This window comes from Camponotus vicinus, unplaced genomic scaffold (assembly GCF_025532165.1).
Source record: "Camponotus vicinus isolate PSW18456_S1 unplaced genomic scaffold, iyCamVici1.0 SCAF_2, whole genome shotgun sequence".
NCBI lineage: Eukaryota > Metazoa > Arthropoda > Insecta > Hymenoptera > Formicidae > Camponotus > Camponotus vicinus.
The window spans coordinates 6,383,137-6,403,766 of record NW_028141956.1 but is presented as its reverse complement, the minus strand read 5'-3'; the positions used below and the strand labels follow the sequence as shown (position 1 = coordinate 6,403,766).

The window sequence follows — 20,630 nt, the reverse complement described above, 5'->3', positions numbered from 1 at the left end:
TTGTAATGCGTAGAAGTCTACAAGCTATAATTTTTTATTTATGTAAAATATTTATACACGATTGGCAATATACATATAAAATATATAAACAGATATTTACATATCAAATAAAACGAAAAGGGAGAGATTCAATTACATATTTTAATTTACTTTATGTGTGATGTCATGTATTATATTAAAACTGTGTATTTGTAGCGATACTTTTATTTTGTTTTTTAATATTAGAGCAAATAAAAAATATATAAAGCTCTTAAATCTTTATATTAAGAGAAGCGAAGGTCGTTAATTTTAATACATAAATAAAATGTATAAATATATATCCCATCATAGTAATATACGCGAGTCATACGAATCGATTTCAAAAGAGAGTTACAACAATACTTGTCTCGATAATTGACATACACTGTAGGGATCCGGATTAAAGTGTTTTCCTCGACCAAGAAGGTGAACAGTTTCAATGTCCAGGATGTAATTTGCTGCCAATTAATGCCATACGTACAAACTTCCTGCCACGACCTTCAATCCTTCTCATAATTGACTGAATCAAAGTCAACGGGTCTCTTTTTTTTTTGTGCGTCGAACGCGAGAAGAAAAGTGGCGAAGAGATCTCCATTTGTGTGTTTGTACTTCATAAACTGTTCCCCTATATGGGAAACGTCGAATGGGCGCGTTGTTTCGTGACGTTAAAAAAGTACAAGAGAGCGATATCATTATAATATACTCGAGTTACTAAATGCTTGCTTTTTTACGAATGCACGACGATAAATTATATGAAATTATGACGATAAAGAAAGATCCAATTATATCGGTATTAATTAAGTTCTTTAATATAAACATCTCTCTCCGCGAATAATAAACTAAAGTATGATGAATAAATAATTAAAATTGATAAATAAATATTGAAATGATAAATAAATAATTAAAGTAATTATTTACACAATTGAAATCTAATTCTACAGTATATATATATATCTGATTCTATATTTTATATGTATATTGCCAATCTCGTGGTGTATAAATATTTTACATAAATAAAAAATTATAGCTTGTAGACTTGTATGAATTACATGTATGCAATGTTTTAAATTAAAAATAATTGTAAGTATATAAATATGAAAACAGTAATAAATATATATACTAACTTCTGCGAATTTTTTTTATGTTTAATAATTAAATTTCTTTTTTAATTTTACATATATATATATATATATATATATATATATATATATATTTATTACTGTTTTCATATTTATATACTTACAATTATTTATATATATATAATTGACATAAATTAAAATCTGTCTAGAAATATGTATTCTATGCGTTTTCCCCAAGTAGAATGGATAAAAGCGATTTGTCTTCCGGATGCTACATACGAAACATATCTAAAGTTTCCAAAATCATTTCCTCATTACATAATTGCGTTACACGCGTGTAACGCTCGAACAATAGGCGTTTCGTTAGCTTTTAGGTTGCCGACGTATCGGCAATTTGTCGCGTTAAATTGAAACAATCTGATCGATCGATCGGCATAATGTTTTCACGCAGATCTCATGGACAAGAGCGTGGTCCAGAGGATAGAGCGGACGAGAAAAATCGAACGCGACGGTGACGAGCGAAATCTCGAGCCTCGATCGACACGAGGTTGCTCGATTATACCCGCGGGCTCGCAATCGATCGGGGCGGACCCCGATATTCGAGCGACCTACCTATTTCTTCTTTATGAAAGTGCTCCACTTCTCTCTCTCTCTTTCTCTCTCTCCTTCCTTGTCCGGCCGTCGCACGGGACCCGATGATGTTAGATGATATGACGTAACAACGCGTATCCCGTCTGTCGCGACACATTCGGCAAAGACACGTATGGAATGCCGGGAAAGTTTTGCGATGATGACGACAATGAGGAGGAGGTGGTATTACTTGCGTTTCTTCGACTATGTGGGTGCTCTACTTGATAGACACCACTTATCAGGTGAGAGGTATCTGTTAACTATTTTGAACATTCGATCAATTTCGAAAAAGGCCACAGTATATGTCGTGTATTTTTATAAATAATCTTCTCTTTGCATAGAAGGGTTATTCAAGAACCCTTTTCAATCTTAATTTTAAATGACAGAATCCTTATATCTATCTAGCTAATCATTTTTCATAGAAAATTTTATAAGACGATGATTTGTTATTAAAACTATTATAATATAAATATTTATTATTAAAATCTATTTATATGTATATAAAATATTTTTAAGAATTTATAATTAAAATTATGAATAACCATTTATAATTTTAAAAACAAATTTAAAAATATTATTAATGTGTAAAAATATCAATTTCTTAAAATCAATTCTTTAAGTAAAATAAATTTATACTATACTATGTTTTAGAATTATTTTAAGAATCATTAAAATCGCATTCTAAAAATAAATATGTAACAGTCCATCACATATCCAGACATGTTTGTATAAAGATCAACTTCTGTCACGATTGCCTGGAATTCTTGCACTCTATTATATCTTTGGCCGAATTCAATAGTGCAAACTCTCTTAGGTAATCATATAAAAGTCTATACTATAATTTTCTAATTTATTCTTGATTAATGCCTTCATAAGAAATCATCCGAACCTTCAAGGACTATATATGAGAAGTGACATTTGGCATGGTCAGTAATATACAGCCAAACATATATTGCACAATAACACAAGACAGTTACACCAATAGATGGAAAAAAATGAAGGAATCGAATTATGACATGCTCTAAGAGATAATGAATTATTATCAATATTCACGCACTGACAACTAGCCCTTGTTATTGTAATTTTCGAAGATCCTTTTGTATTCACTTTTTAAAATAAAAGAAATAAATCAATCAAATACGCAAAAAATGCAAAGTCACAGTACTTATTCTTTTCATTTTACTATTTGAGAATAAGTTTTTATATTACACTCTAATAATATAAAAATAATATTCAAATTTTTATGTAAGGAATAGAAAGAGAGGAATCTAATTTTTTTCTTAAAAATTCCATTTATTAACATTGTTTAACATTCACTAACATTTATTATTATATTGTTTATTATACGTAAAATTGAAATTTATGTTTTAATATATTTTATGTAGTTAATATATGACCCTCATCATTTTTTTATTCAAATAATACCTTATTTTTTGAAATAAAAAAGCTGACATCACATACACATATTGTACAGTTTTATTGCTATATTAAAGTCAAATTATTTCCAGATATCATTTCCGCTGAAAAAATTGCGCATTACGCTAGATTGCTCCAAGTTTGCGATATACGTATATGGATCGGGAGCGAGGGTGCGCCGTCGCAAGTGCCGGCCAAGTTCAAGTGCGGTCGACCGTCGACGAACTTTCAAAGTCTGGCACGGGGACCATACGGTGGGGGACCATACGATGGTGGTTCAGGCTATCGGGTATATAAAGCGGCTGTGATCAACACTGCACATCATCAGTCTCGCTTTGGTAGATCCAAACCAACCAAATCCACGAACAATGGCGTTCAAGGTAGGTAGAGGATTGCGAACGCGGAGGATCTCCCGAGTTTATCAGCTCTATATATTTGAAGTCTATTGGACTCGGATCACACACTCGCGTCAAGTGTTAGAAAGAAGTTCACCATTGAAATTGTCTTTCGAAAAGTAAAACTCGTGAGTGAAAAACTCGATTGAAATTGAGCCTTACGCAAATCTATTTTTCGAAGTCTAAATCGAAATCGATTGATATGATTGATAAAACTCCATCGATTACGTTTCTTTCGCACAAGCTACACTTGTGTTTCAAGAATACACCGCAAGTTGTCATTGAAATAAATAAAAAATTTACGGATAATACTATTTGCGATAAATAATTTTGAAACAACTCAATTAAAAGGATCTCGAATTACGTAAAACTGAAGCTAACTCTGTAATCTTTTGCAGTTTGTCGCTTTCGCCGCCCTTGTGGCCGTTGCTAATGCCGGTATCATCGCTCCTGCTGCTCCCGTCGCTTATGCCGCAGCCCCCGCAGTTCCCGTCGCCAAGGCTGTGGATGCTGATTTCGACCCGCATCCCCAGTACAGCTACGCGTACGACGTGCACGACAGTCTGACCGGCGACGCCAAGAGCCAGCACGAGACCCGCGACGGCGACATCGTCCAGGGCAGCTACTCCCTTCTGGAGGCCGATGGCACCAAGCGCACCGTCGACTACACCGCTGACTCAGTCAACGGTTTCAACGCCGTAGTCCGCAAGGAGCCCGCCGCGGTTGCCGTCAAGGCTGTCGCCCCAGTTGCCGCTGCCCCCATCGCGCACGCTGCACCGATCGCCTACGCCGCTCCTGTTGCCAAAATCGCGACCCCCATTGCACACGCCGCTCCCTTGGCCTACGCTGCCCCCGTAGCCAAATATGCCGCCCCCGTGGCGCATGCCGCTCCTTTCGCCTACGCCGCCCCCGTAGCCAGATATGCCGCCCCTTTCTCCTACGCTGCCCCCGTGACTAAGATCTCTGCCCCCGCTTACGCTCACGTCGCGCACGCTGCCCCCGTCGCCTACGCCGCATCCGCCGCACCCTTCGCCTATGCCGCACCCGCCGCCTATGCCGCACCCGCCGCCTATGCCGCACCCGCCGCACCCTTCGCCTACGCGCCGGCGGCTTCCATCGCCAAATTCGCCGCGGCACCCGCTGCTTTCTCTTATGCCGCCCCCGCCTCCTACATCCACTGATCGCGTTGATCGCGCCAGCTCACGTTGTCGACTTAGGCCGAACTTATTTATTTTTATACCATGTATGTCTTTTTCTGTGTGACTGATTAAAAGAAATTATACATATGTATTTGAGCCTATAATCACTTACGCAAGATCTCATCAACCCGCTATCCTGATACTATAATATCTCAATATGTGTATGTAATACACATATAGCATATGTATATAGTATGATATATATAGAATATTTGACATTTTTATATAGAATACGACGCACACTCACGGATATGTATATCAGATTATGTAATACTGGACATTGCGAATTAACGCAACATGTGGACAGAAACATAATCTATGGATTCACTTTTAATATGAAGAGGAGACAATATTAAATTGTACTTTATATATATAATATATATATTATTATCAGCAATTAAAATAAAAAGAAAAAATTAAAACAAAGACAGAAAACAATAATAAAACAAAAATATTATATTATTTGTTAAAAAAAATTGATTTCCATTGTATATAAAAGTGACAACGCCACTTTAGATGTTGACATGATTTGTGTGAGATTTAATCGAAATATTTTAGTGAAGGTGTAGAGATAAATGATGTTGTTTAATTAAAAATAGGATAAATGAATTTTTTTGAAGGTATATGTATTATAAATTAATGACAAATATATTAAACACTTTGATCTGACACTCGTTTATTTACATTTCTCAAAGACTTAAATAATTTTAGTTTATTAATGAAATTTTTATCAAATTTGCCTGATTTATTAAATCTCTCCTTAATCATCTCATAATGCTAATTTTTGAAGGACTATATCATTTTTCTCAATACATTATAAATTATCACACATACATATATAGTGATTAAATATAATATTCTAGAAATTATAAAAAAATTAAAAATCTAATATTCGTATGTGTACGTGAAACACTCTGTATTTGACTCATTTATCGAGAAAATGAATTGATATTAATCAAAGAAATTTAACGTAAATATTTTTATTCAAGCACATTTTTTCTTTAACATAAATATATTCTAAATTTCTGGGAAAAGAAAAATAAGCATACACAAAAGGAATGATTATAGCAATCGAAACTAGATATCGAGCGATTATCACACATGATGTGCTAATCATGTGCGTCATATATGCGACATTCTAATTCGCGATTGCAACTATTGTTCTGTGTCGCCATACTAATATAAATTCACGACACGCGATGTCGAAACTCCTCACTATTTGTGCCGAATCTATTTCATTATTTCTACGCATATGTCGCACATTCGCACAATTTGCAATTATTACTAGAAAACCGAGATTATATGCCTTGTTTCTTGGAGCAATTTACGTCTTGTAGATGAAGTTTTTAATCGAAAAAGTAGAAAAAATTCAGTCAAATACACATATAACGATTCGCAGAGAAGATCCCAACTATACATATATTTGTGCTCTAATCTTCAATTATATACTCTCTAAAAGTGAATCAGTGAAAATATCACTAATTTAAACAGTAAAATAAGATTTCACTGAGAATCAGTGAGTATTTTACTGATCTTCAGTGGAAACGCTTATTTTTTTGTTATTTTATCTTATATCTCACTGATTATGGTCAGTTAAAATAAAATTCACTGTAAAACCAGTAAATTTCACTGTAAAACCAGTAATCGCTAGTTCGTTCGTTTACCGCTACGATCGCTATCTCTCTCGTATTTAATTTTAGTCATAAGAATTATATAAAGTTTGCAAAGAGCGACATTTAAAATTAGAAGTATTATTTCGATTTAATTTCTGATAAAATCTCAATAGAGAGGCTTCAGATATTAAATCGATCTTTATAAATCGGACAAATAAATGTCTGGCGACTTAATGAAAATTATTCGTTCGTTATCTATTTAAAATAATAAGTTCAATATGCATGTAATATATAAATAAAATAAAATTTTTAATATAATAAATATTTAGTAAATATAAATAAAATTTTTAATTTTATATGAAATAGATAGAGAGATGAATTGTAGTTTAATATTACTGACAATAACGAAAGAAATATTACTGATATTGAGAAATATTACTGATTGAAACAGTCTAAATTATTAACTGATTCTTTCAATAAAATATCACTGATTTACAGTGCTGTACTTATAACTGCTGTAATCAGTGACTATTTACTGTTTTTCAGTGATAATACACTGATTCACTTTTAGAGAGTAACGTTATTCAATCTTAATGCAAGATTACATTTTTGTAAATTATTTTCCAAGTATTCTTAAGCATTTTATTTGCCAGATTTTCTCGTATGATTTTTATGATATCTAGTGTTGTATAACATGCAGTGTAAATTTAATGATTCCGGACGGTTCCCGCACGTATGCCCTTCATGTATGGGGTAAACTTTCGTGTGTAATATCACGACGTTTCGCGTAATGTTATTTCTGGCGTTCGCCAGAATTGACCCACTTTCTCTGCTTTTTGCTCGTCCTTTCCCGAACCTCCCCGCAACCGCGCAAGGATCACGACGAAGCTTGACTTTTGTTCACTGGTCTCGATTGACCGATTGCACCATTGCATCGCTTAACAATCGTAGATACGACAATGAGAGAACATCGATTTTGCGAACGCGACGTCGCGTTTTTGTTGACCGATAACTTGCGCACAGTGCATAGCATGAATCGGATTAATTCGGCTCATTCTGATACAATTGGAGCAAATAGTCTGCCGAATAATTCTTTCACATTACACTCGCTCTGTTTATTCGCATAATTATTATTATATTGATTAATATTTAACTTTATTTTGGATACTTTATCATAAATGTCTGGAAACTAGTTTCATTCGATCCTATTAAAATTAAAAATTAAAATTACAATTCCTTTCTTTTCATATACTTATATATTATTTATGGTATATATGTGTAATTACATTTTAGTAAAAAACCTTTTGTTATTAAAATATTCATTATTTTAGTAATACAAATATAATGCAATATATATAAGATTTTTATGTATAATATTTATAGTTATACATTTCAAAAGATATTTATTTTGTTTCATTAATTTTGTATGTTTAATTTTTTCTTCTCTTTTGTCATTGATATATGTATTCTTTTTTGTCTTAATTAAAATCAATTATTGATCCGTAAAATTACATGCTAAATATAAAATCCTGTTTTAAAATAAAGTCTTGAATATTATACGGCTTAGATGATCAAATATCAATTATGCATTGCTAAATCGCGATTCCCGAATCGCTCCGGAACAGCATCTTGCAAGACTTGCGCGCATGGCACGTGAGAAAAAAGAACGTATAGAGGAAGAAGAATTACATGTGCGCGAGCCACCGAATTTGAGCTCGCTCGTTTGCACGCGGCCCATTTGCCATGGGAGAAAGGCGTCCAAATTCCAGACCTCGATTTAAATTGTTGTTACATAATAGGGCGGACCGCTCGCACTTTTCGGGAAGCACGTGCACGCGCCACACATACACGCGTTATACTCGACCAACGATTCCACACAAATAATCGATACCGCGAAATAATCTCAATAACGGCCTTGATGACAAGGTTGCTTTACGCTTTCTATTATTACTATACCATTGCTCTGCTATTAGTATTTATTAATAATATCGGAGTCGCTTTGTGTGTTAGGCACTGTAGGTACAGGTTCATTAATTTTTCAAGGTTGAAACTTGAACTCTCGAGAGAATAGAAATCTCACTGTTTCTGTTCTGTTTCTATCTGTATTATTGTCTCTGATTTATTACAATAAATATTCAGATTTGAATGTTAAAGAAATTATATTACGGAGAAGGAGAGCGAGAGATAACAGTTCCATACAGCTTCGGAGAAAAGATTTATTAATTGCTTTCTTTGCTGTTGAAATCAGAGATGCGAAATCAATTAAACTTTAACTAAAGGTAAACGTCAATGTCGACTGCGAAACTGGCAATTAGAAATGCAAATTCGAGGGCTCCATCAGCATGTTACGTATTATATCGTTATTATATATCGTGTAAAAACTTTCCTTCATGGCGATATATTACAGTTCCTAATTAATACTTATTGGACCGATTTATGTATTTGTGTGTTCTCACTTTATATCTCATACGATATTCACGACTCTTCGTTAGCACAGTAGTCTCTTGTTTCGTATACGAGGATAAGTCCGTTATAAATCGATCCGAACGATTTACGCGTGCGGAAAGAGTACAACGTACGCATTAAAACGCGTGGAAAACAAAGCAACTTTTAAAAGAAATCACGTGCGACAATGACAAAACGTTGTATGCAAATCAAACAACGTGATACATAACGTAACGTGATTTCTCATGAATAAAATATATATTAGTTTTGTAGGCGGCCACCTTGATATAAAATTAATCATTTAAAACTCATGAAACGTTATTCCATTTTTACGATAATAATTTATCAACGATAATGTATTTCCTTTTTTTATAAATACGTGGCATACTTTCTTTAATTCTTTCTCCTCTCTCATTTTTCATCATTTTTACCCGACAGGGAACATAAATGATGGGCGGACTACCTTGACGGGCATTTGGTTCATTTACATTTGTTTCGTTTATACACTTTTAACTTCGCGCGATGCATCGATGAAAAATGATAAAAGCAAAAAAAATTTTTAACGTTAAATATGTTACTCGCAAAGAGCTCGCACGCAAATCGACTTCTCGACGATGATTTATGGAAAGTAAGAAGATCGACTGACAGCGATAATTTTACAATGCATTTGGGGAACATTCGATATGCATTAAATGCACGCAATATTCACGCGACCCCTTTTTACTTTCATCAGTAGCCTTGATTTGCATAAGCGTGGATAAATGATAAAAAAAATGCATAACCTTAATCGGCAAGTGTATATCTCGTCGAGGGACGTTCATATACAGGACTCTCATTCGTCGAGAATATCCGCTTAAAGTAGACAGTATATTACATCCGCTTCGATTTGACTTTGTGACTCATTGCAGATAAATCACTTCAGACGTAAATTTTTAATTAATTGTAATGAGTTGCAATACAAACTCTCATATTTTAAGTCAGAGACATTGCAAGAAAATAATTTTTCTGCATTTAATTATTAAAACGATGCTCTTTTTAGATTTAATTAAAAATAAGATCATTGATTTTTTTTAAACAAAATAATTTATTAATATACAGTGAATTAGTAATTGTTAATATATAGCAAATTTTCTTAAAAATTAAAAGACTAATGGATTGAAACAAATACTAAGTGAATGTGATATGCTCTGCTCATTTAATTTATCAAATTGAATGTACTCCAGTCACGATGTAGTTGCAGTTAGCACAAATGCTACGTGCATGCTTTATAAAGTGATAGTCACTAATAATAACGCAATTTCACGATTTTACAATCATACACATACATAATTACATCTTACAGTAAATTTGTAATCTAGAGTTTGATAATCTAGAGCTGAGAGAAAAAGACAAGATTTCCTACACGAGTTTTTCTATTTTTTTCCACAAAGATCTAAGATTTTTCACTTGAATTGTTATTAGAAAAATACAAATAAAAATAAAATAATAATAATATAAATATTATACCAATAAAAATAAAAATAAAATAATGTATAATTCAACAAAATATAATATAATTCAACAAAACCTAAGACAAACATTTTATCCGCCAGTTTTCCGCTAAAATGCACCCCCACCGGAAAGCGATCATATATTACAATCAAATCGATAAAAAAAACTGTGTGTCCAATTCGCAACGATTTTGCTCACTCGAATTCCGGACCGGTCTCTTTCTTTCTCTCTTTCTTTCTCTTTCTCTGTCTGCCAAAAGTGAACCGGTCTTTCGTGTGCACGTAATACGGACGCGATTACGAGGTGCCGCATAGTGACATTGGGCGTGATTCTTTGACGGCCGCGGCTGCAGTCGCGTTTTCTGTTCGGTGAAAGTCGATTCGCGCGCGCGAAACACACTCGTCCTCGTCTCCTTTCTTTGTTCCGCCGACGGCGATCTTTTCGTTAACTGCATTCCACTTTAACATGTCCTGAGAACGAGAACAACGTCGCGCTTTTCTCGCAGGTATAATTCGAAATTATGTATGCGTCGCTCTTTTCTATAAGAGAGAGTTTGCCTTCGCACGCGAATAATAGCTTACGTAATCTCTCGCGTTAAACGACATTTGAGTTTCAATTAATTTGCATCGATTAAATTTAATTTTAAATTACTAATCATTTTTTGCCACATATGTGTAAGTGTAATTTTGAAAAAGAACAAAGTAAAAAATATAAAGAAGTTGAAAGAATATCCTATTATTTAAAAAAAAAAATCTTTAACAATTAATTATATATTATAAATTATATTATATATTATATTAATTATATATTATAAAATTTTCAATTATATAAATTATATATTATAAAGTAATTGTAAATTATATATTATAAAATTTTTTGCTATGACAAGCGTGCACGAAATGGATAAAGGATAATAAGTTCTTGTCATTTTTCTATTTTTATCCTATTTTAAAGTGCAAATTAATTATTTGTAGACAAAATGTTAAATAGATAGTATATATAATTAAAGAATTGTCTAAAGTATTTTGTTTTTTACTTTATTATATTAAAACTTTATTATTCAAAAAACTATTGCAGTAGTACATGTCACTCACTGATCAGACGTCCGAACGTACAATGATTGCAACTACTTGCGCGTCTGACTCGCATAGAGCTCTACTACTTCCTCGATAGAAAAAATGGATTATTCGAAAGATATACATTTTTTTCATGTTACTTGAAGAATTCTATTCATCAGTCTGCAAGTTTTTTTAATATAGAACATACAATCGAGTTCTCTTTTGCGGTATTAAAATAATTTACACTTTAATTCAAAATCTGTAAGTATTGCGTGAAATCTAATTTTACTTTCGATCTAACTTGAAACGTTTTCGTTTAATGATTAATATTATTTTATATCATGATTGCGTAAGGATATTCCAAATAAAGCTGGCATACAAGTGCATTAAAAAAATCAGATTTTATGATACAAGATACTCATCAAGAGAGATACAGTAAAGGTATCCAATAAAAACATCAATAAACGTCACCGTTTATGATGGCTATTAAATGGTTAACGATTATAACACTCAGTTTTTTTTTCAGTAGTAGAAGTTAAATGCGTTGCACGTAGTCGAAGGTCGCGTTACGTGTCTCCGTATGTTTCTTGCGTAAACACAACGGCAGAAATCCGGGATCTGGCGCGCGTAACAACGAATTCGAGGCCCGTTTCTTACATAAGTGTACACGCGATGGATCGAACCTCGCACGAACATCGATATGACAGCCCAACGACCGGTTAGCGATCAATCCGCGACATCGATGACATTGATCGACGCACGTCCAGAGCGCGTCAACTTTTACTTGTTACGCGCACCCACGCGAGTAGTGACGTAATCGAACAGAGTCAACTGCGACCAGACTGGCTTATTTTTTTATTTTTATTATTATCTGGCGCACTTTCCAAAATAAAAACAGACATCATGAATCTCTATTGTATCGAAGAAATAATAAAAAAAATCAGTGCATTTATAAGTAACTCATGGTAAACAATTTTTATTTCAGTTTCATCGTATATAATTGGGGTAAAAACAACGAGATGCGGACTGGTTGCAATTCGAGATACACACAAATAAAATTTATGCTAATGCGGGATTCTAAGCGAGACCAGTGAGGGGTGCAGCGTAAGCGATCGGCGAGGAATACGCGATGCTGTAGGGATACGTCGGGTAAGTGGCTACCGCCCTGGCCGGGAGACCGATGAATCGAGCATTCGCCGTTGGCTGTTGCTCCTGACCGGCTCGTAAAGGTGCGGCCTGTTGTCGGCGGTCCTGCTGCTGCTCCTGTTGCTGGATCTGCAATCTCGACGATCGCCTTTGCTGCTCCTGCAATTGCTGCTCCTGCTGTTGACGTTGTTGTTGTTCCTGCAGCCGCTGGAACTGCTGACGCTGAATCTCCTGCTCGCGCCTCGCCGATGTCGAGAAACCCGACGATCGGGCCTCGACCACCTCGACGTCGGAGTCGGGTCCACTGGCGGGAATTGACGGGGCGACCGGGGCGACCGGGGCGACGGGAGCAACCGGGGCGATCGGCGCCAACGCGGCCGGTCTAAGCGGCGCCGCGATGGCGGCGATCACCGGTTCCCTGCTGACGACCGCGTTGAAACCGTTGATCGGATCCGCGGTATACTCGACGATGCGACGCGTACCGTCAGCCTCGATCAGACTGTAACTACCCCGCACGACGTCACCGTTCCGGGTCTCATATTGGGCCTTGGAGTCGCCGGTCACCGCGTCTTGCACATCATACGCGAAGCTGTACTGTGGCACCGCGTCGAACTCCTCCAGCTTCGCCAAGGGCGCCGCTGCTGGTAGCACAGCGGGCACCAATGCTCCGCGAGCGAACGCCGTCAATCCCAAGAAGAAGAGGAGCTGTAAATTCATCGATGATCATGAGTGACATTTTGATTGCTTTTTCAAATTTGGGGTTTTCCATTAACTTTTAAAAATTGGGGGTTGTAACTTTAATATGATGTAATGAACTAAATATCTTTTTATATACGATTGTGATATTTCAATCAACAATTAGACATATTGATAAAGATAAGAATCGATATAAAGATAAGAATTTTAGAAATAAAATTCTAACTCTCTAGTCTCTTTAGCTTCCCTTACCATGCCGGCCATGTTTGTTTGCGAGAAGATCGTCAGAAGACTGATGCTCCGGGATAAGATCGTTCGTACTTTTATATGCTGTCATCGACGTTCGTGTCATCGGCGACGACGACGATGCTCCTTGTAGCCGAACTTGCGCCAATGCCACCCGCGCCCCACCTAATCGCTCTCTGTCTCCGTTTCTCTCGTTCTTTTTTTCTATGTCTTCTTCTCGGGAGCCGTGCGGTGACCTCCGTAACAATCATTGCGATGTACAAGGAGTCCGTAATGTTGTACCAATGTTTGACCCGTCGTGTGTATGTACGAAACTTATGCGTTTCTTCATATCGCCCGTGCATACACGCGACTTGGATGCCAATATGTGCCGACGACGCGAGGTCGTTCGACGAAATCGTATGTTTGAGCACATTGAATGCTTTCGTCCCGCTTCATCCTAACTGACAATGAGATGCACGAAATTCAGAGACATATCTGTAAGAGAAGTAATGGAGACTTAGAAGCGCATAATGTGCAATAACATTATTATTCAAAATGAAAATGAAATGTCACAAGCGTGACATCTCGATCGAAAACATCACTGTAATTTAAAGATAATAATAAAGAGTTATAATATTAAATTTATCTATGTAATATAGAATATTAATATTAAAACTAATTGTTCTATTATATTAATATTAAATTTAATTATTCTATTATAATTAATATTAAATTAATATTCTATTATCATATAATATTAAAAACTTTTATATATAATATATTTAAAAAACTAATATTTACATATATTTAAAAATATTAATATTTACATTAAAATATTTTAATTAAAATTTAAAATTGTCAATTTTTCGATGTTTAAAGGAGAATGCATTGGCTTAATGCCCATTGCAGACGGACGATTGATAACCGAAATAGGCGCGTAATCGTACGCTACGCACGCATTCACGCGTGTCGTGTACCAATACATGTCGAATATAGGTGGTCAATCAAGGTCGTTCGACGAAAGCGCGAAGAGGCGCATCCTGTACAATCGGACGAATTCTATTATACATTCACAGCGGGAACGACAATGAATCTGCCAACATCAATCGGCGCGTACTATTGCGTTAATGATCAGAGACGTAATCGTTAACCGTTATTGCTCTGCTATTTTTTCCGCAGCAATACATATATCCGTATATGGCATATAAAAAAACATTTCAATTTAAAATTTATAGATATAAATGTGAATATTTTTCAAATTTCCGCAAGTTTCAAATTTTTTCGTTAATTCTAGTGTTACTCGGAAAATGTGATACCGGAAAAAAAATATCATTGAAGTCTTCTATCTGGTTTAATGTTAGCTTACATTTGCTATATTCAATTCTGAAATCAATAGGTACATTCTATTTAATTAATCGATTTAAAATGATTAATGTTATTGAAAAAATTATATGTAAAATATAGAAATTATTTGTATTTTTTTCACATAAGTTCCTTCATATTTTAATATCGTCTATCGAAACAAATTCAACGATGTATACAAGTTTAATCAAACTTTAAAAAACATAAATGTTATCAATTTTATCGTAAACGTTATTTTAATAAGGAAATAATAAAAATTAAAAAATAACATCAAAGAATCTATCGCATGGATATCAAGCAATTAAAGTGCATTAAAACTTTTTTTAAAACAATCTAAGATATTTTGTTTGCATCTTTTATGATTTAGAAAATATGCATATACATATATTCGCATCAAATAAAATATGAGTTAACTTCAAACAATTGTTTAAAACTTTAAATTTTATATACAATAATTGTTTAAATCCTTAATTTCATATAAAAACATGTATAAAACATGTATAAAAACATATTTTTTAAAATTTTTGTGGAGTATATAAAAAATAAAATATTATAATATATCATACATAATATGTAAGCTTTTATTAAATTTTTTCAAATTTTAATATAAATTTTAATATATTTATTTAATATACAATTGCTAAACAAATGTTTTTCATAGTATTTACGCAAGTTAATTCGTAACTCTAATTCACACATGAAGTTTATGTCTCGAACATAATTTAATGGCATTATTGTACATGTTCGCGTAATAATTTATGAATTTTTAACAAATTCACACTGAACGAAAAAGAATCTATTATGAAGAAAAAATCTATTATATAAAAAATTAAAATGCGTACAAATAATATGAGAAAATAAACGCATAAGATGGGGATCACAATTATTCACAGAACAAAATTAATTCTCTCGCATACAGGTTGTAAAATATTTTTAATAAGAATCAGCTAAAAATTTTTAGCAATACATAATATGACTAGTGGCTGTCCGATATTATAATATTATACAAGTATCCATCAAGGTTGATAAACAAATGGCCGTGCAGCAACGTTGACGATGGGTTTCGCCACCACTAGAGGTTCTCGACGAACCACGGCGTTGAATCCGTTTACCGGGTCAGCAGTATACTCGACAATGCGTCTTGTACCATCAGCTTCCAGAAGGGAGTAGCTACCGCTGACGACGTCACCGTTCCTGCTTTCATACTGGCTTTTTGCGTCACCAGTCAGCGTATCTTGGACATCGTAGGCATAAGAGTACTGAGGATAAGGATCGAAACTTGTGTTGTCGATCCCAAGCTTGGCGATTGGAACAGCTGCAGCTGGGACAGCTGGAATGGCCGGTAGAGCTGGTGATGGAACAGCTGCACTTTTACATATCGCTAGCACCGCTGCACTTAGGACGATTACTGACTATAATTTAGTACAAGACATATGTAATATGTGTAACGTCATGGTGATAGATATTAAAGAAAAGAATAGAGATTATTATCTTAAAAAATAGTCAATGTAAATTTCTATTATTTTATTATATATTTTTTCTCTTTCTCTTAAATATTACACTTGGACATTTTACATCTTATCGTTGATTACATGCATTACATCGAAGTGAAATTAAAAGATTGCATAATTTTGCGTTTTATAATGAAGTTAATGCATTTCTCAAAAATTGATTTAAAGATACTCTAAACTCGAATCGACCAAATAAAAATTTATATCACTGTGTATAATTTTTAGCGTACCTTGCAAGTCATTTTTTCGCTCGTGATTCTATAGATGAATAAACGTGTCGCGAACAAGACTAACGTTAAGTCGAGCAATGACAAACGTATTTATAGGAGCATCAGGGTGATCATCGATATCCCTCGTTGCATCGCAAACAGCCTACGAAGTAGTTTAGTACGTGATGTGAGGACAGAAATTTCGCTCTCGATTTTACGACTTTCCGTTATGCGCATCGACGACGAAGAAAGTCGTGAACACCGAAATATATTGATCGGTTTATTTCTCACACGATCGTTTAATCGCGATTATCACGTTTGCAGGATCCGAAATTATCACGTATCAGACATTACTATGGAATCATGATAGCATAAACGCTCTATTAACAGATAAATATATCTTCCTTGCCCAGTCTTTGTCCCACGAAATTGCCTTTCGAAATTTATAATGATACAGAAATGAACATACGTTTCTTAAAAATTATACGTAAGAGAAACCAGTTTTAAATTTTAACGCGATATGATTACAAGTTGCTGCGGCGAGATCAACTTGAGCGAGGCTTTCGAAAATTAATTTAAAAAGTAAAAAAACGACACGTATGATTTAGCAGCAATTGATATTTTTTCAAGATTGCAAAAATATACGTAATACAAGGCGTAAAGAAACGAATAATTCTCCTATAAAGTACCGATGCTTTCACCCTTGCGTAATTCCAGTGGTTTTGGTATCGGCCATAAATATAACGCTTCCGTCGTAGGAATGTGACGAACTGAGAATATCAAATGTGTAAGGATGATTCATTCCTTTTTTTTGAAACAGTCCCGTATTTCGCTTTCAGGTGTAAAAGAACGTGATATAATTATCATAATCATTTTTATTCGATATTAATAAAACTAGAAATTTTTCTTTTGTGCAATTCGAAATTATTCTATGATACGCAAGCTTGATAAAAATGCATGCTAAAGTTCGCGGTGCAAGATCTTTTCTTTTTCTTTTTTAATTTATTTTTCTTTTTCATTAATTCGCTCTCTATACGGATCATCTTTCTTTCTTTTTTATTAATTTATTTTTTCTTTTTTATTAATATCTCTTTTTTTATTAATTCGCTTTCTGTACAAATCATAAACAAAGATTCAAAAAAAGAGAAATTTTATAAACCTCATTTATTTCAAAATTTTCATAAATTCTTAAAAGAATTTCTCTTCCTCCTTTAAATTGTTTCCTTGTATCACAAATAATATAAAATATCGATTGTTCCCGACGAGAGACGATAAATTGTCGATTCGTTAAGAGCGTGAATCATCTCTGTCTCGTCTCCTTTTCTTTCATATACAGAGATGAGTCATTCGGTATGTATAATTAACGGAGGACGAGCGCTGATCATGACCGTGAAACTCGGTTGCTTATGCAACATTGCTATATTGTTACGTAGTGCCTCTTCTTTCATCCTTCCTGCCGTATCTCGTGGAAAAAGATATTTTACGCGTACATTTACATAACTATTGACGACATATACATGTACATTGTACAAAATATAATAGCCAAATAGAAACATATAATACAAAGTATCATTTCTATAGATCGTTTTTAAGTAATTTTAATGTATTGTTTATTGATATAAACGGGATACATTCATGCACAATCAATCGATTCAATAATAAATTTTGCATTTACAAGTGACAATGTTTTCATCATAATGAAAACACTATACATGATGTGTTTAAGCGATCAATCTTATGTATTACAAATATTTTTATAAGCTTATTATTTAATTATTATAATGCATTATTTATCTAAATAACTCATTATTTATCTATATTGCAAGAAAATAAAATTACCTTAAGTAAAATGTCTCTGTCAATTTGTTTATCTCGACTGTTGATTTAATGTTTAAATCGAAATTTGTATAGTATATGTACAATTTGTCTAATTGCTTGATTAAGAAGTATTACATATCAATGATACAAATACATATATTAAACATGATGTAAAGTTTATTATTATCAGCTGCCAAATCTAAATTCCATATAATTTGTCGTAAAAAGTAATTCAATTTCCTTCATAAAAATTGTATAAACATAAAATGTCTAAATTTCACAAATGTGAAACACAGAAAAATCAAGCCACTAATAACTATTTGTTCATGTGTATTATTTGTCTGAATGTGTGCGTATATTATATGCATATATGCATAATGTCAAACTTTGCACAGAATCACAACAGTGTCATTAATATGTCATTAAAATATTAAGTAATTATGTGATAAAATTATCAATAATCTCAATATCTCTATTAAGTCATTCAATCACATTACCACATGAATCAACATATTAAGTAAGATATTCTTTACAAGAATATTTTATAAATAACACATTTGTCATCATTCATATATTTTCCTCATACATTCCTCATTTGTAGAATTCTACTACTGATATTTAAAATTTAATTTCTAGTAACAAATAAAAAGAAACAGATTATTATCTATGGCCATGTAATTTTCTGGCGTTTTTTCATTATTGATTCCTGAAAGATTTCAGTACATCCATTGTTATACTTACATATTTAAATTATTAATTTTTTAAATTATAACTTGTATATTTAAATTATGAAATCTTATATTGAATAAATATGATCTCTTAATGCAAGAAGGTAAAATTAAAATTGAAATTATAAACATCTAGAAACTTATATATTTTGAATTATAAAGAATCATGATATACCTCATTTTGTTCGTTGCATCTACGTTTGTTAATCCCATTGTAGGTAGTTTCTACTTTTGGCGCAGAATACAACTGATTTTTCTTATGCACTGATTTTGCATCATTAACAGAAAGCTTTCTGTCTGTCTGAGATAACTGATACGTTCTTTTAGTTCCTTTGTTTAAGTCTGCAGCTAAGCTATACATATAATTACTACTGAAAGAAATTAGAAATTGATTATAAGCAAGTGTATACTTTGTTAGCAATCAGATTTTCTTTTTACTTAGAACCTACCTTTCAGCTGTAGCAGATTTATCCGATATTACATTTACCTCTGTATTTAAGGTCTTAGCATTTCTTTGTCGCTGAGGTAAAGGCATTGCAACTCGTCTATACATCTCTAATAATTCACTTTTACATAATTTCTCAAAATTGAGAATCTCAATGCAACTCTGTGAAGAAAGAAGATGTGTGTGCAATTAAGAGACATACCTAAAATTCAAATATACCAATGATAAAAATCCAAATATACCAATGATACAAACATTCCTTTATATAAATACAATCGCAATGTGTAAATTATGATGAAAAATTAATTGGTAATGTAAATTATGACGAAAAATTAATTGTAGCTAATACAAACTCGACCGCATTCTTTTTTTTGTTTAAAAAGCTATTTATTTTATTTTTCTGATAATTAATATATAAAGATTGTAATTATATAAATTTATAATCATCTTCTCTGGTTTAACCTATATTCATCATTTGCCAAAATATATTGATTGAATAATTTGAGAAGTTTCTTTGTGTTAGCTTCAACAAAAGCGGATGAAATGGATATCAAACCAGGAACAGATAAGTATTTTACGGAGAAGAGAGTTTGTAAACACTTAACCTATGCGACGAGACTTACATTCTTCAGGATCTCGCGGAGTTGATGCTCTGACAACGACTCCGGATGCGTGAGCTCGTACGTGCCCAATTTCGACATGCTCGTGAACGCTTCCTCGCCGTGTCAGAAGAAAAAGTCGCGAACATCTCACACGAGACGCGCGATTCAGCATCGGCCGTTATCAGGCCGTTTTTATCGCCGCCACTATCGAATGTCTGCGGTCAGTTGCGTCTTTCGCGACGCACTTGACGTTAGACGCGACGTTTGACAGATGTTACTATTTTTCGATTTTCGCAATTAAACATCCAGAGAGATTGCAACAAATATCTTTTTGTATTCTGATCTTTCCTTTTTAATATTATAGAATATTTTTAATAATATATTTTTAATAATATATTTTTAATATTACATAATCATGGAGTACACTCATGTTTCAATCCTCATTAAATCCTGTAATTCGCCAAAAGAAATTCAGATTCGTACCAAGAACTCGTGTAAAAAGCTGCGGCGAGCAAACTATTAATTATTTTATACAACAATT

General features: G+C 33.5%; 4 protein-coding genes across 6 annotated transcripts; 1 reads left to right on the top strand and 3 right to left on the bottom strand.

Annotated features, from left to right (window-relative positions):
* The first annotated feature begins 3,451 nt into the window (after window positions 1-3,451).
* Cpr2 (cuticular protein 2) lies at window positions 3,452-4,828 on the top strand. The gene is made up of 2 exons (XM_083091037.1): window positions 3,452-3,523; window positions 3,937-4,828. Exons 1-2 carry the CDS (start codon window positions 3,512-3,514, stop codon window positions 4,717-4,719), a joined length of 795 nt encoding a protein of 264 aa, XP_082947163.1. The 5' UTR covers window positions 3,452-3,511; the 3' UTR covers window positions 4,720-4,828.
* Window positions 4,829-11,703: 6,875 nt separating this feature from the next.
* Cpr3 (cuticular protein 3) lies at window positions 11,704-13,847 on the bottom strand. Its single transcript, XM_083091038.1, has 2 exons — window positions 13,439-13,847; window positions 11,704-13,195 (listed from the first exon to the last, which is right to left on the bottom strand). Exons 1-2 carry the CDS (start codon window positions 13,448-13,450, stop codon window positions 12,422-12,424), a joined length of 786 nt encoding a protein of 261 aa, XP_082947164.1. The 5' UTR covers window positions 13,451-13,847; the 3' UTR covers window positions 11,704-12,421.
* Window positions 13,848-15,690: 1,843 nt separating this feature from the next.
* Cpr4 (cuticular protein 4) lies at window positions 15,691-18,147 on the bottom strand. 2 transcript variants are annotated; one of them, XM_083091052.1, is made up of 3 exons: window positions 17,186-18,147; window positions 16,518-16,659; window positions 15,691-16,188 (listed from the first exon to the last, which is right to left on the bottom strand). In XM_083091052.1, exons 2-3 carry the CDS (start codon window positions 16,527-16,529, stop codon window positions 15,793-15,795), a joined length of 408 nt encoding a protein of 135 aa, XP_082947178.1. In that variant the 5' UTR covers window positions 16,530-16,659; window positions 17,186-18,147; the 3' UTR covers window positions 15,691-15,792. The 2 variants fall into 2 exon arrangements, with proteins under 2 accessions (XP_082947178.1, XP_082947176.1); XM_083091050.1 differs by having other exon boundaries at window positions 16,518-18,147.
* Window positions 18,148-18,971: 824 nt separating this feature from the next.
* Window positions 18,972-20,358, bottom strand: LOC145966729 (uncharacterized). Of its 2 annotated transcripts, none has more exons than XM_083091047.1 (4): window positions 20,111-20,358; window positions 19,492-19,649; window positions 19,218-19,410; window positions 18,972-19,020 (listed from the first exon to the last, which is right to left on the bottom strand). In XM_083091047.1, the coding sequence occupies exons 1-4, from the start codon at window positions 20,186-20,188 to the stop codon at window positions 18,979-18,981; spliced, it is 471 nt and encodes a 156-aa protein (XP_082947173.1). In that variant the 5' UTR covers window positions 20,189-20,358; the 3' UTR covers window positions 18,972-18,978. The 2 variants fall into 2 exon arrangements, with proteins under 2 accessions (XP_082947173.1, XP_082947172.1); XM_083091046.1 differs by having other exon boundaries at window positions 19,218-19,413; window positions 20,111-20,357.
* Between the last annotated feature and the right edge of the window lie 272 nt (window positions 20,359-20,630).